Here is a 13697-nt window from a genome sequence, read left to right on the forward strand (position 1 = left end):
GGAGAAACCTTTTGTATTTGTATCTCTACTTAGAGTTGGATTAGTAGATTAAAGTTTTGCACCACCTATAAATGTAGGCACATCGCCGAACCAAATAAATCTTATTTTTATTTTTTATCTTCTTTGTGGTTTGTATATATTTGGAATTCTTATTTGTGATTAGCTTGGGTATTAGAAGATCTCTACATCTAACATCTTAATTATGGATTTCATATTTGGTATTAATATCAGCTTTGCTAATATTTGGCTTACCCTAATTTATTACTATTCCTATTGGATTTGTTTGTGAGTATTGGGAATGCTTTCGCTACCTTCCACTCATTTGATACTAAGCACAATAAATTGGTATAAGAGCTGAATGATAGCATAACTTTCAATTGTTCACGATGATAGTATAGTTGTGGCTGAGTTCAAGGTCCAATATTACTTAGACTTGAGCAATTATTTACATATTTGATTATTTGAAATTAGTGTGGTTCATTCATTCATTTTACATTGGTAGAGACAATTTGTCTAACATCTTTGAAGTCTCACCATAATTGATTGCATTTTGGTTTTAGAGTGGTGCACACACTTTGCAATGGTAAATACTATTTAAAGTTCTTTAGAAATCTCATAATATTTTATTGTTGGGATTTGGCATCTTTCGATATAAATTTGCAAGTAATGCATTTTAGGATTTGCAGTCAATTTGCAATGATGGAGAGAAATTTATTTGAAGTATTGATGTTCTCGCCAATGTGAAGACTTGTTGAAGATTGGCTCAAATCAAGACAACTGTTTGAACAAAAATAAATCTGTTCAAATGGCCTTACTGCAGATTAGTGTTCCTGGTTCAATGTGCTAGAGTGTTTGAATGGGCTCTAAGGGGTTTGACTGCAAAAGTCGGAGAAGAAATGCACGTTGCAGACATTTGAACGCCCTCTTGGGTTCCTGATTGGGGCATTCAGATGCCCCACGTGTTTTTCTCCAACCTCAAGTCAACCCAATAATTAGATAAGCTCGGTTTTAGGATTAAGCAATAAGGGAGAAAGTCTAAGAGAGAAAGAGCCATTATTGTATTTGGAGAGTTGGAGAGAAGAAAACTCTTTGTATTTGCATCTCTACTTGGATTTAGATTCATGGATTGAAGTTTTGCACACCCGTTGATGTAGGCACATCATCGAACTATATAAATCTTGTTTCGTTTTTTTTCTTTATGGTTTACATATATTTGGAATTCTTATTTGTTATTAGCTTGGGTATTAGAAGATCTTTACATCTAATATTTTGATTGTAGATTTTGCATTTGGTATTTATATTAGCTTTGCTAATATTTGATTTACCCTAATTTATTAATATTCTTATTGGATTTGTTTGTGGATGTTGGGATTGCTTACGCTACCTTCCTCTCATTTAGCATAAGCACAACATAATTCTCGATACCAATGTTGTTGCTATAAGGTGTGAATTCGTGTTGCTGACTTAAGCTAGATGATAATGGATGGGGCTAAGCAAACGTGGTCTAATTAAAACTCCGTGTTATTTACATTTGGCAAGACTCTGAGGCCTTAAGTGCATACCATCTCTTCCAACTTCCATGTCCATTAGAGTAATCTCTACCTTGGCCTTAAGCTCAGTCTAGCGTTGGCTATTGGAAAGGGTTTGGAAGCACATTATAGGTATTAAAAACTATAAACCTTTCTAATACTTCTCCTCAAACTCTCTTAGCTAAAACCTATATTCTTCACCACCAAAACAGCAAAACCTATCTCTCCACCAAAATCCATCTCCATCTCCATCTCCGACATCACCTCTATCGAAATGAAGACCGTCCCTTTTCTTTGGCCCCTTCCTCTTGTCCTTCTTCCACCTCCAGATTTGAACACCAACTTCGACCTGAAGATTAGCCCTTCTCGAAATAATGGCGGATGGCACATGGAGTTTGTACGTGAAGCTGACTAAAGGTCAAGAGGCGCCCATAGAGGAGATCTGTCCCGAGGGTTCAATCAACCTGTCCGAGTCCCCAGGTTAGTGGTCTTAGCTATGATCTGATTACCTTGTTGAATCTTTCATCGTAGGATTAGAAATATACGAATTTGTGGGGTATTCCACCGATTGATCCCAAAATGTTCTAAGGCCTTGCCCTTTCCCTCTTTCATCGCCTCATCGATGTCCGGCCCCCAAATTCTCCTACCAACATCACCTCCACCACCTCATCAATATCTATCCACCTCGTTCATTGGTTCCACTCTTTTGATTGCAAAATCAAGTAAACATTCATCTCCCTCGTCTCCAGCTGTGATGTGATTGATCGCACCACCCACCTTGAGAAGAACCTCTTGCTGACCTCTTCCTTTCCTTTTTTTTTCTTATGCTCTCTCATTGAGCTGTCAAGCTGAGCTCAAGCCTCATCGAGCTGGAGAAGAGCTGCGTCAAGCTAAGTTTTTCCAGCTTAAATTGAGCTCGAGTTAAGCTCAAATTAGGAAAATCTAGTAATCCAATAATCGGCTCATTTACACTCCTAGTAAATACTAATTTTAGTTTTTTTTTGTGTGTGTTTGTGTATTTATAGGGTCGTATTTCTTAGTTCATTTTGTTTGTGTTCTAGGGCTTGATATCTTAATTTTATTTTACGATATTTATGAACTTTTCCTTAAAAGAAAAAAAAAAGTATTTCCTTTTTTTGTTTAAAAAAATGTTCATATATTTTGCATGCATATTGGCGCGATCCAATTCACTTCAGGTGATTTTGGCCACTGATATCTTTTGAATTTAAAGCAAAATATTTGACTAAAATAGGTTTTTTTTTATATATATATACTTATTTATTGAAATGGTCTGCCTCCAGAACTTAATATTCAAATGAAGTTATTTTAATACATGCTGTGCCACGTTATGGCTTATGGGCCCAACGAATAAATGATGAGCTAATTTGTATTTTACCCTACAACTAAAATGCTAATTATATTAGTATTTAATTTGTGAAGTTAGCCTTATAAGTTATAATGATCCGTTCAACGATATAACACCAAGGCATGTAACATAGACTCATTCTGATATTTAATTAGAGGGTAGATCATTTCGATAAATCAGTTTCGAAAAAGTAATTTAAAAAGCAACGAGAGATTCATATCCTCTGGCTCTTCTTACTAGCACCCCACCCCCTCAGCATAACAGGCCACTTTATATATTACCAACTAGTCATAATCTAAAAATTGGGGACGTAGGATAGCTACTGATATGTTAAAAATTAGAGAGGTTACGTAGAAGAAACCTCAACCAAAATAAGTAAATAGATAAATAAAGTTAATGGAATCGGATAAGAACCGAGTGGATCAGGCCCTATAAAAGGAATCGGACGGTAGATAGGGGACCAGCCGCGGAAACACGGAGCCGATCCCTGCACCCCAGGTCATGGGAACTTAATAAGCCTAATCCCATGCGGTGAGGATACCGTCCTTAACCCTGGGTTATCTAAACCCCCGGTGACCCTTATATATCCCCACCCCTTCCCATCTCTTCTTCTTGTCCAACAGTTTCCTCTAATTTTTTTTCTTTCTTTGCGTTCCTTCTTGCTTCTGAAATATTAAATAAAAGAACGACCAAAATTAGAGGATTGGATGTGCGATCGGTTGCGATGAGCTGCAACGGGTGTCGTGTCCTACGGAAGGGCTGCAGCGAGGCGTGTGTCCTCCGCCCGTGCCTGCAGTGGATCGCGACCCCCGAGGCGCAGGGCCACGCCACCGTCTTTGTCGCTAAGTTCTTCGGCCGCGCCGGCCTCATGGCCTTCATCTCCGCCGTCCCTGAACCCCAACGCCCAGGTGAGCAAATATGGAGAACCTAGACCCTTGCTCGATCTCCGAGTTCGAGAATCTTACCTTTTCTTTTCCCTCTTTGTGTTAGCTCTATTCCAATCGCTCCTCTTCGAGGCGTGCGGGCGAACGATCAACCCCGTCAACGGCGCCGTCGGGCTCCTCTGGACCGACAACTGGCACCTGTGCCAGGCGGCGGTCCACACCGTCCTCCGCGGCGGAGCTCTCCGTCCGCTCCTCGATCTCGACGTCGGCGCGCCGGAGGAGATCGCCGTCGGCCTCTACGCCTGCCAGAAGATGGCGCCGATCAAGCGACGGATTGAAGAGGAAGGGGGATCGCCATCCTGCGACCTGGATCTGTGCCTCAGCCCGCGTTCCGCGGACCCCGGGAGGGAGGAGAAACGGCGGCGGCGGCCGGCGACGCCGTCGATGAACTCGGAGGGTTCAGTGACGACGAGCGGCGAGAGATCCGGCGGAGGACAAGGACAGCCTCGTCTTTTGAATCTTTTTGTTTGAGGTTTTAAGAGGAAATGTTGTAGTGCGTGTGCCGGTGGCAGGTTTTCGCGTCCGACTGTGGCCGGCGAGATTCTCTCTCTTTTGCTTTCCCTTTTTGTCCTCGGGTTTTTGTGTTAATTGCCGGCCTGGATTCCCGCTCCTTGTGGTGGAGAAGATGAGGGTGCCGGTGACCAGATCCCACTGTTTTGCTAATTATGAACTGTATTATCTCATTTTAGTAATAAAGCATCGTCTTAATCACTCCCCTTCACATTTCAGCTTCGACCGGGATATTTTACGGTTGAAATCCCGACGAGTTTCAAAATCTACTTTTATTCTTTTCTTTTATTTAATTTTTTACTAAATTCCTTTTATCACTACCATGTTTGTTTCTTTTTCTCCTTTTATTTCAATGGAATGGAATGTCAATGGACGACTGCTGTTAGACGCATTCGCCGCGTCTGCATCTTATTGGGGGATAACATTTGCTAAAGTTGCACCACCGGCTTGCTAAAGTTTCTTTAAAAGAAGAGTTTATTACATTTTGATCCCTTATTAACTATCATTTTCTATTACATTTACCTCTCAATAAGTTCCATACAAAAAATATATTAAGCTAGTCTAATTTTCTAGATTATATTTATCAAAAATTTTAATAAAATATAAGGTAGAAAGAGTTTTAGTGATATATTTAAATAGTTTAGATGATGTATATATTAATTATTTTCAAAATAAAAGAGGTTGTAATTAACCCTTTATTTACCGCTGGTTGGGCGTATGGTAGGGCGGTAGGAGAACGACACGTATACGAGTAGAGTAAATCGAGCGATATGGATCGCAATTATCTGGGGCTATTTTTAAATATGCGATGGAGTGGGTGGATTTTGGCGTGTAGCGAGGGAAGACAAGTGTGGAATTAGAGCCGTAAGAAAGAGGAGAAGGAATCTCGGTGGAAGTGGGCCAAAGGGAATTGCCACCAGTTAGGAACTAGAGCTCTAGACGAACAGAATTATTATTCTTTTTTATCATTGAAAAAGCCCGAATACGATGGATAAAATATCTAACTCTCCCCTTTAATTTAACACAGAAGTATTTATGCACAAACATAGCTATTTATTTTAAACTCGCCAACTACTTCTTCAAGATAATCTGAACAATTAAATTAGACTGAATAGAGTTGCCGAACTAATCCACTAACACGTGAATAATTTACTCATAATAAATTTATCGGGTGCTTGTTAGAGCCAAGAAGACTAATTGATATTTGGTGTAGAAAAAATAAAAATATGGGTAGAAAAAACGTCAATAGTGCTCATCAATTCTATCCCTCTTGGTTGAGTTGCGGCAAAGTTGTTTCTGAGATCAACGTCCAATGTGGTGACTATCTATGCACGGTAGAACTTCCGATCCATCTTCAATTAGTTGTTTATATCCGTTCTTTGAGCGAATGAACGGTGTCCTCCAACTTTGATGAGAAAAATTTTAATCTTGAATTGACTGAAACTTAATTATAAGATTAGATATAAACTTGTAAATCTTCTTAACCAAAACGTTCTAAATTATGTACATTTATCATCCGAGCAAGGCTACCTCAGCTAATTTACAAACCCGAGTTTGAATCAGCTTTACTTATTTTAACCAGCCTAATATATAAAGGTAAACATAAAATACACTTAAAAATTAGTGGCTATTAATTAGCTGATACTTTCAAAAATATACTAGTCGATCAGTAGAACATGCTACTGTCTACTGATCATCTACAGTTATCACCACCGGGATGGAGGTCACTGTAAGGAATCCAGAGCGTGGAGATTGTAGGAAAAAACTGGGAAAAAGAAAAGAAAAGTGGCGGGCCCCACTCTTCGGCAAGTTGAGGCTCGGGAACGTTCGTCCTCCCTTCCCCATGAGGCCATGACCACCGAGCAAATAAAAAATAAATATCTTTATTCTATTTAAAAAAAACAAATATTAATTAGAAAAAAAAGAAGAGATAGGAATAGCGTAAATAAGGGGATGTTAGAAGGGTGTAGAGGTAAAAATGGGCGGGTCCCACTGGCTGGCAGCTATTTGTGAGTGCATCTGTATGTGCGGCGCATGTCAGCGTCTCAATCGGCGGTTCCCTCCCTGCCTCCCTTTCCCTCGATCGTGGGGGATGACGCGGCGGTGGTCCCCACCCTCCCCCTTCTCTTCCCCACCACCTCCCCCCCCCCCTCCCTACCTCTCGTCGCTTCCATTTTCGTACTTCCTCCCATCGATTGCGCTCGTTCGCCGCGCCGCATTTCGCCGCGGGCCCCACGGGCCGAGGCGAGGGAACGAGATTAGTGGAGAGTATTTAAAGCAAAGGCGAGATTCCTCAAATCACCCCCCACCACCCCGAGAGACTCTTCGTTATTATTGGAGGAGGATAGCCTTTCGGTTGCGTCACCCACGTTTGCGGATCGGATCGGATCAGAATCGTCGTCGTTATGAACTCTTTTACTATTGGATTTTATTCGTTTAGACCGTTAAATAATTTCTCATTTCAAAAATATTAAAATTATATTTTATATTATACACTAACTCAATTACTAATCACCCTTAATATCTATTTCATCAATCTATTTTATATTATCATAATTTTACAAAAAATAGAATATATTTTTCTGTATTTTACAAAAAAAAATAGTATTTTAAATTTTAACTTAATAATTAACTCCAAAAGTATCCGCGTAAAAAATAAGGGTTTTAAAAGGCGTACATATAAAAACCGGGTATTTTAGAAATATATATATATGTTTATTAAATTTAGAGGAGCGTACAAGTAAATATAAGGTTTTTGTAGGTATGTATGAAAAAAATAAAACCCTTGTATTTATATATCTATTTATCCAGGGAGTAAAAGGTTAATAATATGTTGAACAATTTAGAAAAGAAAAGATAATAAGGAATCATAAAATTAAAGCCCACTTTCAAAAAAGGGAAGGAAAAAAGAAATGCTAAAAGAGAGCCAGAGAAGGCTGTAAAGTATCTATCACACACCGGGCGTGATATCTATCACCTACGCTGCTACAGAATCAGCATGGCGATATAAAAATGCAATATATTCCCCAACTTTTCCCCTTTTTATTTCTTTCACGCCCCCACTTCTCTTTTGGCTCCTCGGGTACATCTCGGTGGCTGCTTAGTAAATTATCGCAATTTGTTTGCTTTTGAGTTTTGTACACGACTGTGACGCGGACTCCACATTATTGGTACATATGAAAAAGATTAAAAAAAATTGCAGGGTCCTTTACGCAAAAGTGCGGGCCCAGCCATGTTGGATTGGAAGGACTTTGTGTGTAATAAAATCTCCCATCTCCTTGGTGCTGACTAGGAGAGCGATTGGTTTTATGTGGGAGAGTTTTGAGATGGTACACATCTTGATAAGATAATAGTACGCAAAATTGCAAAAGAGTCCTCCTCCTGTCCCACTTTTACGAAGCTTGCAGAGGAAAGTATCGATCCTATGAGATACCTGTCCAATTTGACGTGGCCCAGCACGAGTTAAATTCTTTGAAGTGGTTAGTAATGTTTTTTTTATATATATATAGGGTTTTTTTTGCATAAAAAACTCATCTGGTTTTTCATTTTGTCAATGGGGTCTATTTTTGGCTTCCATTCCACATTATATATTTTTTTTCTTTCAAGTTTTCCCCATTGTTCGTTTAGTATCTTATTAAATATTAACGAGATAGTATAAGAGAGAAAAATTGACTCTGTACCCTTCTTCTTCATCTTCTATTTGTATGATAAATTCTGTAATACTATTTATTCTTTTTGTTCTTCTACTTCTGTTTCTTTTTCTTCTTCTTATTCTTCTCTCTTAATTTTTTTATAATCATCATATAAATCTCTATAATTGGTGTAATTCCTCGTTAATTAATAAAATAAAATATTAATCTAAGATACTAGTGTGATAATTATAATTAATTAAATAACCAAAAATATGATTTTATATGTTGATTATTAGTTTTTATGTAAATACTACGGTGTATAGAAAATGTATAGAGAAAACAACTTGTAAAAGTTGTTAATATATTTTCTTTCTTTTTTTTTTCTTATTCTATCCCTTAATTATTCTCTCTCTTTTTCATCTAATCATTCTTTAATTAATAAAATAAAAATTAATTGAAAATAGCGATGAGATAATGATAGTTAGTTAAATAACTAAAAGTATGACTCTGTATAGTTACTATTTATTTCTATCTAAATTATAACAGTGAAGTATGCAAATTCTACGATGTATAGAAAAAACAATAAATATTATTAAAAATTATTATTATTATTATATTTAAAAAATTAATTAACATTTTTTTTTCTACTTCTTTTTTCAGCATTGCTTCTTCTTCATTTTCTTAACCATTCTCTCATTTTTTGTCTATACAAATTTATTTATTAACTCTTTGATTATAAAGTAAAATTAATCAAAGATAGTGTTAAGATAATTGAGATTAGTTAAATAACCAAATATATTACTTTTCATAATTATTATTTGTTTCTTATAAATTGTAATTGTGACGTATGTAAATTTTTCGCAATGTATAGAAAAAAATGAAATTAAAAAATAATGAAAGTTATTATTATATTTGCGAAAGTTGTTATTATGTTTTTTTTTCTATTTCTTCTTCTTCTATCTTTTAATTGTTCTCTCTATTTTTATTCAATCTAATTAATCGATCTTTCTTTAATAAAGTAAAAGATTAGTTGATAATAGCGGTGAGATAATCACAACTAGTTAAATAACAAAAAATATGACTATATATAATTATTTTATTTTTATATAAACTATAATGGACAAATATGTAAATTCTGTAATATAAATCACATAAGAGCATTATATCATGAATGAGTATATGAATATAACCTTAATTATATATAAATGAAATATAAATATCATGTCATAACTAATCAAAGTATATAATTCTCAACAATGTATAAATAAATCTCCATGTCGTACCATCATTATAACTCTCTCTCAAATATGACACACATGATACATGCTAACTATGACTATGCTATAATATTAAATACAACCACATGATATATATTGATCACTCAATAATTAGGTATATCAGATGATAATGAAATCACAGATATTTCTCAACATCTTAATCATCAATGTCATCTCTAAATATTATCATCATTCTATACCACTGTGCACAATCAACACCCGATACTCAGTCTCAACATCATTCCCGAAGGCTCAAAGCATACTCTGCCATCCGCAACAAATATCTCAATCATAACCAAATCCTACAATCCGCTAAGGGTATCAACATCCATTTAGATCGGGCACCCTTCTAGCTGATAGAAACACGTGAGGATAACTCGCCACATATACCCTGGCGAATAGCGTGTGTTTAAATGTCTGCTGCGCACACAGATTAACGACCTCAGACATAAGGTCATAGGATCACCACTATGTCAAGCAATTAATTATTCACCAAGTGCATCCTAACCCTCACGCCCACTCGAGTATTCTCATGCTTTCTATCAACCATCATATTAATAAGATTTCATGCTTTCCTTCTAAATGACATATCATATGCATTTTATCCAATACTATAACAAGTCAATGCATAACAAGAATTTAGGTAGAATATGAATCAAGAGAAAAATGATGCAATGTAGTGATCTCCAAACATGTAGTCAACACATGCATACTCATACTAGTCTATTACATGCATACTCATGCTACAGATCAACTGGACATAAAATTATAATAATATAGTTATCTCTAATCATCTTTTTTTTATCATCATCATACTCATATCTAAGATCAGCCTAATTACATGCATGATAAAAATATGCTCGACTGTAATATCTCTATATAAAATCATATAATTATACTGGAGGCTAAAATATGTATGTACATAATATATAATATAACCTAATTTGGGAAAGGCGTCTAGGAGATAAAACTATTCACTTCTGATCAGAAGATACAAACCACGTATCCCTCACATCCCGCAACTCAATGTTAATTCATCGCTAACAGGGTCCACGGGGTCTCACATATGTGGTTCGGTATCTGAAAATGTTTAGTAACATAATGTTAGTCGTTTATCCGATTGTAATCCATTCGAGTAAAATATGATGATTTATTAGGTTTTCGAATTTCTACTTAGTTTTATAACTAGGTAGGTTTATAATTATAAATAAAAATATAAACATAAATATAGATAAAAAAAACTAATTATAATTAAGTTGTGGTTCTCACTATATCTTGAGTAATTAGGGATTATGTAGCATTTACCGTATAAAATAATAAATAAATAAGCCTAGTATTTCATTTGTTACAAAATAATAGTATATAATAAATTATTAGAATTACTTAAAAAGTATATCATAAGAATAATAGTACATAAATCTAATAATTATAATTTACTAATCTGTCTATTAATTTAATAGAGATATAAATAAATAAATAAATAAATAAATATAAGTATTACCTATATCTATGAGTAATAGTTATAACCTAATTAATTATTAACTATACTAATTATAATCAGTAATAATCATATTGAAGAATATATATTATTATTAAAATAATTAATATCAAAATAATCTATTTGCATTAATTAAGAAAGAAATATCTAAATAAATAACTTAAATAAAATAAAACAAAATAAATAACACTGCCATCAGTGCAGAAAGAGAAGGAGAAGAAGAAAGGAAGAAGAAGGAAGAAGAAAGAAGAGAAGAGAAAAAGAAAGGAAAGGAAGGGAGGAAGATCGGCGCCGACGGGGAGGGCACTGGCTGTTGGTGGCCAGTCAACGGCGGCCAGCCTATTGCCGGCAGCTCGACTCCGACAAACTCGAGCCCACAGGCAAGAAAGAGAGGGAGAGAGAGAGAGAGAGAGAGAGATAGAGAGAGAGAGAGAGAGGAAGGAGAGAGATTAAGAGAAGAAGTAAAGAGAAGAGCTCACTTTGGTAGTGATGACGGTGACGGTGGCGGCAGGCTAGCATCGGCAAGAGGGGGAGGGAGAGAGAAAGAGATTTAAAGGGGAGAGAGAGAGGCGGTGGGGACGTCGGCGCTACGACTGCGGCACCGGCGGGCCCACCGGAGCTAGATAGCCTAGCCTGGTTGGTCGGGCTGACGGTTGGGGGTGCGTGGCACCCCCAGCCCACGCCACCCCAACATGGCACGAGGTCGACCACAACAATTTTTCTTTTTTTCTTCTTTCTTTTTCAGGGTTATGTTGTTACAAAGAATGATTAGATGAACTTGTATAAAAAAAAGAACAATTAAGGGATAGAAGAAGAAGAATAAAAAGAAGTCTTAGTAGAATAAGCTACAAAAAAGAAGAAAATGAAGAAAACATATTAACAACTCTTGTAAACATAATGATAACTTTTATTGTTTTTTCCATTACACTTTCTATATATTGCAGAATTTACATCACCATTATAATTTACATAAAAATAAATAATCATCATACATAGTTATGTTTTAGTTATTTAACTAATACTAGCTATCTCACTATTATCACCGATTAATCTCTTACTTTATTGATTAAAGAGAAATTATAGTGATTATATAGAAAAAGATGATTAAGAGATAAAACAAAAAGCATAATAATAATAATAATAATAATAAATAGTATTGTAGAATTAATCATATGAAGTAGAAGATGACAAAGATGATGAAAAAAAAGAAGAATAGTGGGGGCTTATTTCTCTCCCTCTTATATTGCCCTGTTAAATTTAGTGAGGCATTAAACGAAGGTAGGGTAAAATTGAGAAGAAAATAGGAAAAAAAAACCTAAAGTGGAAGGAAAAAATTGAAAAGTAAATAGAGGAAAAACATAAAGTGCAATATAGGCCGAAAATGAACCTGATCGACCAAATCAAAAACCAGGTCAGTTTTTCATACAAAAAAACCAATATATGTATTGTTAGTCTATTGTCTAAACAATTTAAAGTTTTGAAGGTCAATAGGTTAGCAACGCTATCCAAGAAATCCTTATATATTAATGGTCAATTCTAAGAAGAGGCTTTTATAATTTAATTATATTTAATGTTTTAATTTAGTATATAAAAATTGAGTGCATATATTTTTTTAGTCCACCTAATATAATTTTCATTGTTCATTCACTTCAAAAATTATATTTTTTTATTATCATAATAATTTTATTCTAGAATGCAAATATAATATATTAAAATTATAAATCTTATACTATTCACAAATTTAATTACTAATTTGATATTGACATCTATTATATCAAACTACTTTGAATTAAATTAAATAGTATTTATAATATAATAAATTTTCTTACATTATATGGAATATAAGTGAACTAAAAGTAATTATTACTGAAATAAAGATCTTATTTTTAAATAACATAAAAAATAGCTTGACTTTATCCTTAGAGTAAACGAAGACAGCGGACGACCCATCCGTTAGACTGGCGGCCCAAGTTTATCTCTGGAAGTTCCGTGCCCATCTTCTCCACTCTCCGTACGGCGCATCAAGGAGCAGTGCCCGACCGACAAGAATGCCAGAAGATGGGCGTCCGTTCACGTGGGAGTCGACGGTAAGTCTCTCTCTCTCTCTCTCTCTGTCTACCGCCGGAATAATTGACTTTCTCCATCGACGCGGAATGTTTTTATGAATTTGATCACGAGGGAGGAGAAGTTGTCGTCCCCATTTTGTCCTCCTCGGTCGTCCCCATGGAATCGGAGGGGGAGAGGGAGGGGCGCAAACGACGAGGCTACAGTGACCCAGCCGTCCTACTCAACCTATATACAAGCAGCTGCAGTTGCACTGGTCTATTCCATTTGATTTGCTTTTGATTCTTTGAATAAATGCTTCCAGCTACTAAGGTTCCATATCTCAATTCAGGTGGAAAAACGAAAGAAGAAGAAAAAGGTGCGACGAGAGTATACTCGAAATATTTAAAACATCATTTTCTTTTTTCGTGTGAAGTATTTATTCTCTCTTTCTTTCTCACTTTCTTTTGTTTTTTTAATAATCTGGGAATTGCCATCACACGGTTTTTGTTACAATATATTATCTCATTTGAGTGCTGAAGGAGACATATTGGTTGGTGTACAGTCCGATAAGGCACCGGAGATTAGGGGTGGCAGAACTCAAAGTCTTACCTATTTAGGTTTGAAGAAAAAAAAGAAGTAAACATCTAGAAAGCAGGAAAATTGATATCAAAAGCTGCACAATGGTAAAAACTTTTGGGCGTTGAATTGAGACTAAGCCCCGGATTTTATTAGCTAATCTTAATTTTTAGAGAGTAAACCTAATTATATATGAAAAAGATGTCTTATTTTTTAATATTAATTTTTTAAAAAGTAAAACCTAATTAGATATGAAAAAGATAAAAATATGTTTAGGATTTCTTAACCAATTTAGGAGAGCTGCTACGACGGGCAGTCG

The 13697-nt window shown here is 35.6% G+C and overlaps 1 protein-coding gene across 1 annotated transcript; it reads left to right on the forward strand.

Annotated features, from left to right (window-relative positions):
• Positions 1-3496: 3496 nt before the first annotated feature.
• LOC140773757 (LOB domain-containing protein 37-like) lies at positions 3497-4550 on the forward strand. The gene is made up of 2 exons (XM_073116479.1): positions 3497-3803; positions 3886-4550. The coding sequence occupies exons 1-2, from the start codon at positions 3620-3622 to the stop codon at positions 4308-4310; spliced, it is 609 nt and encodes a 202-aa protein (XP_072972580.1). The 5' UTR covers positions 3497-3619; the 3' UTR covers positions 4311-4550.
• Positions 4551-13697: the final 9147 nt, after the last annotated feature.

Source organism: Typha angustifolia, chromosome 13, assembly GCF_048772165.1.
Source record: "Typha angustifolia cultivar Huaian chromosome 13, ASM4877216v1, whole genome shotgun sequence".
In the NCBI taxonomy this organism is placed as follows: Eukaryota; Viridiplantae; Streptophyta; class Magnoliopsida; order Poales; family Typhaceae; genus Typha; species Typha angustifolia.

Bases quoted from the DNA above. Each gene is read 5' to 3' on its own strand.
- LOC140773757 (XM_073116479.1), top strand. From the start codon at position 3,620: ATGAGCTGCAACGGGTGTCGTGTCCTACGGAAGGGCTGCAGCGAGGCG. The intron at 3,804-3,885 runs GTGAGCAAATAT...TCTTTGTGTTAG, and splicing joins CCCTGAACCCCAACGCCCAG to CTCTATTCCAATCGCTCCTC.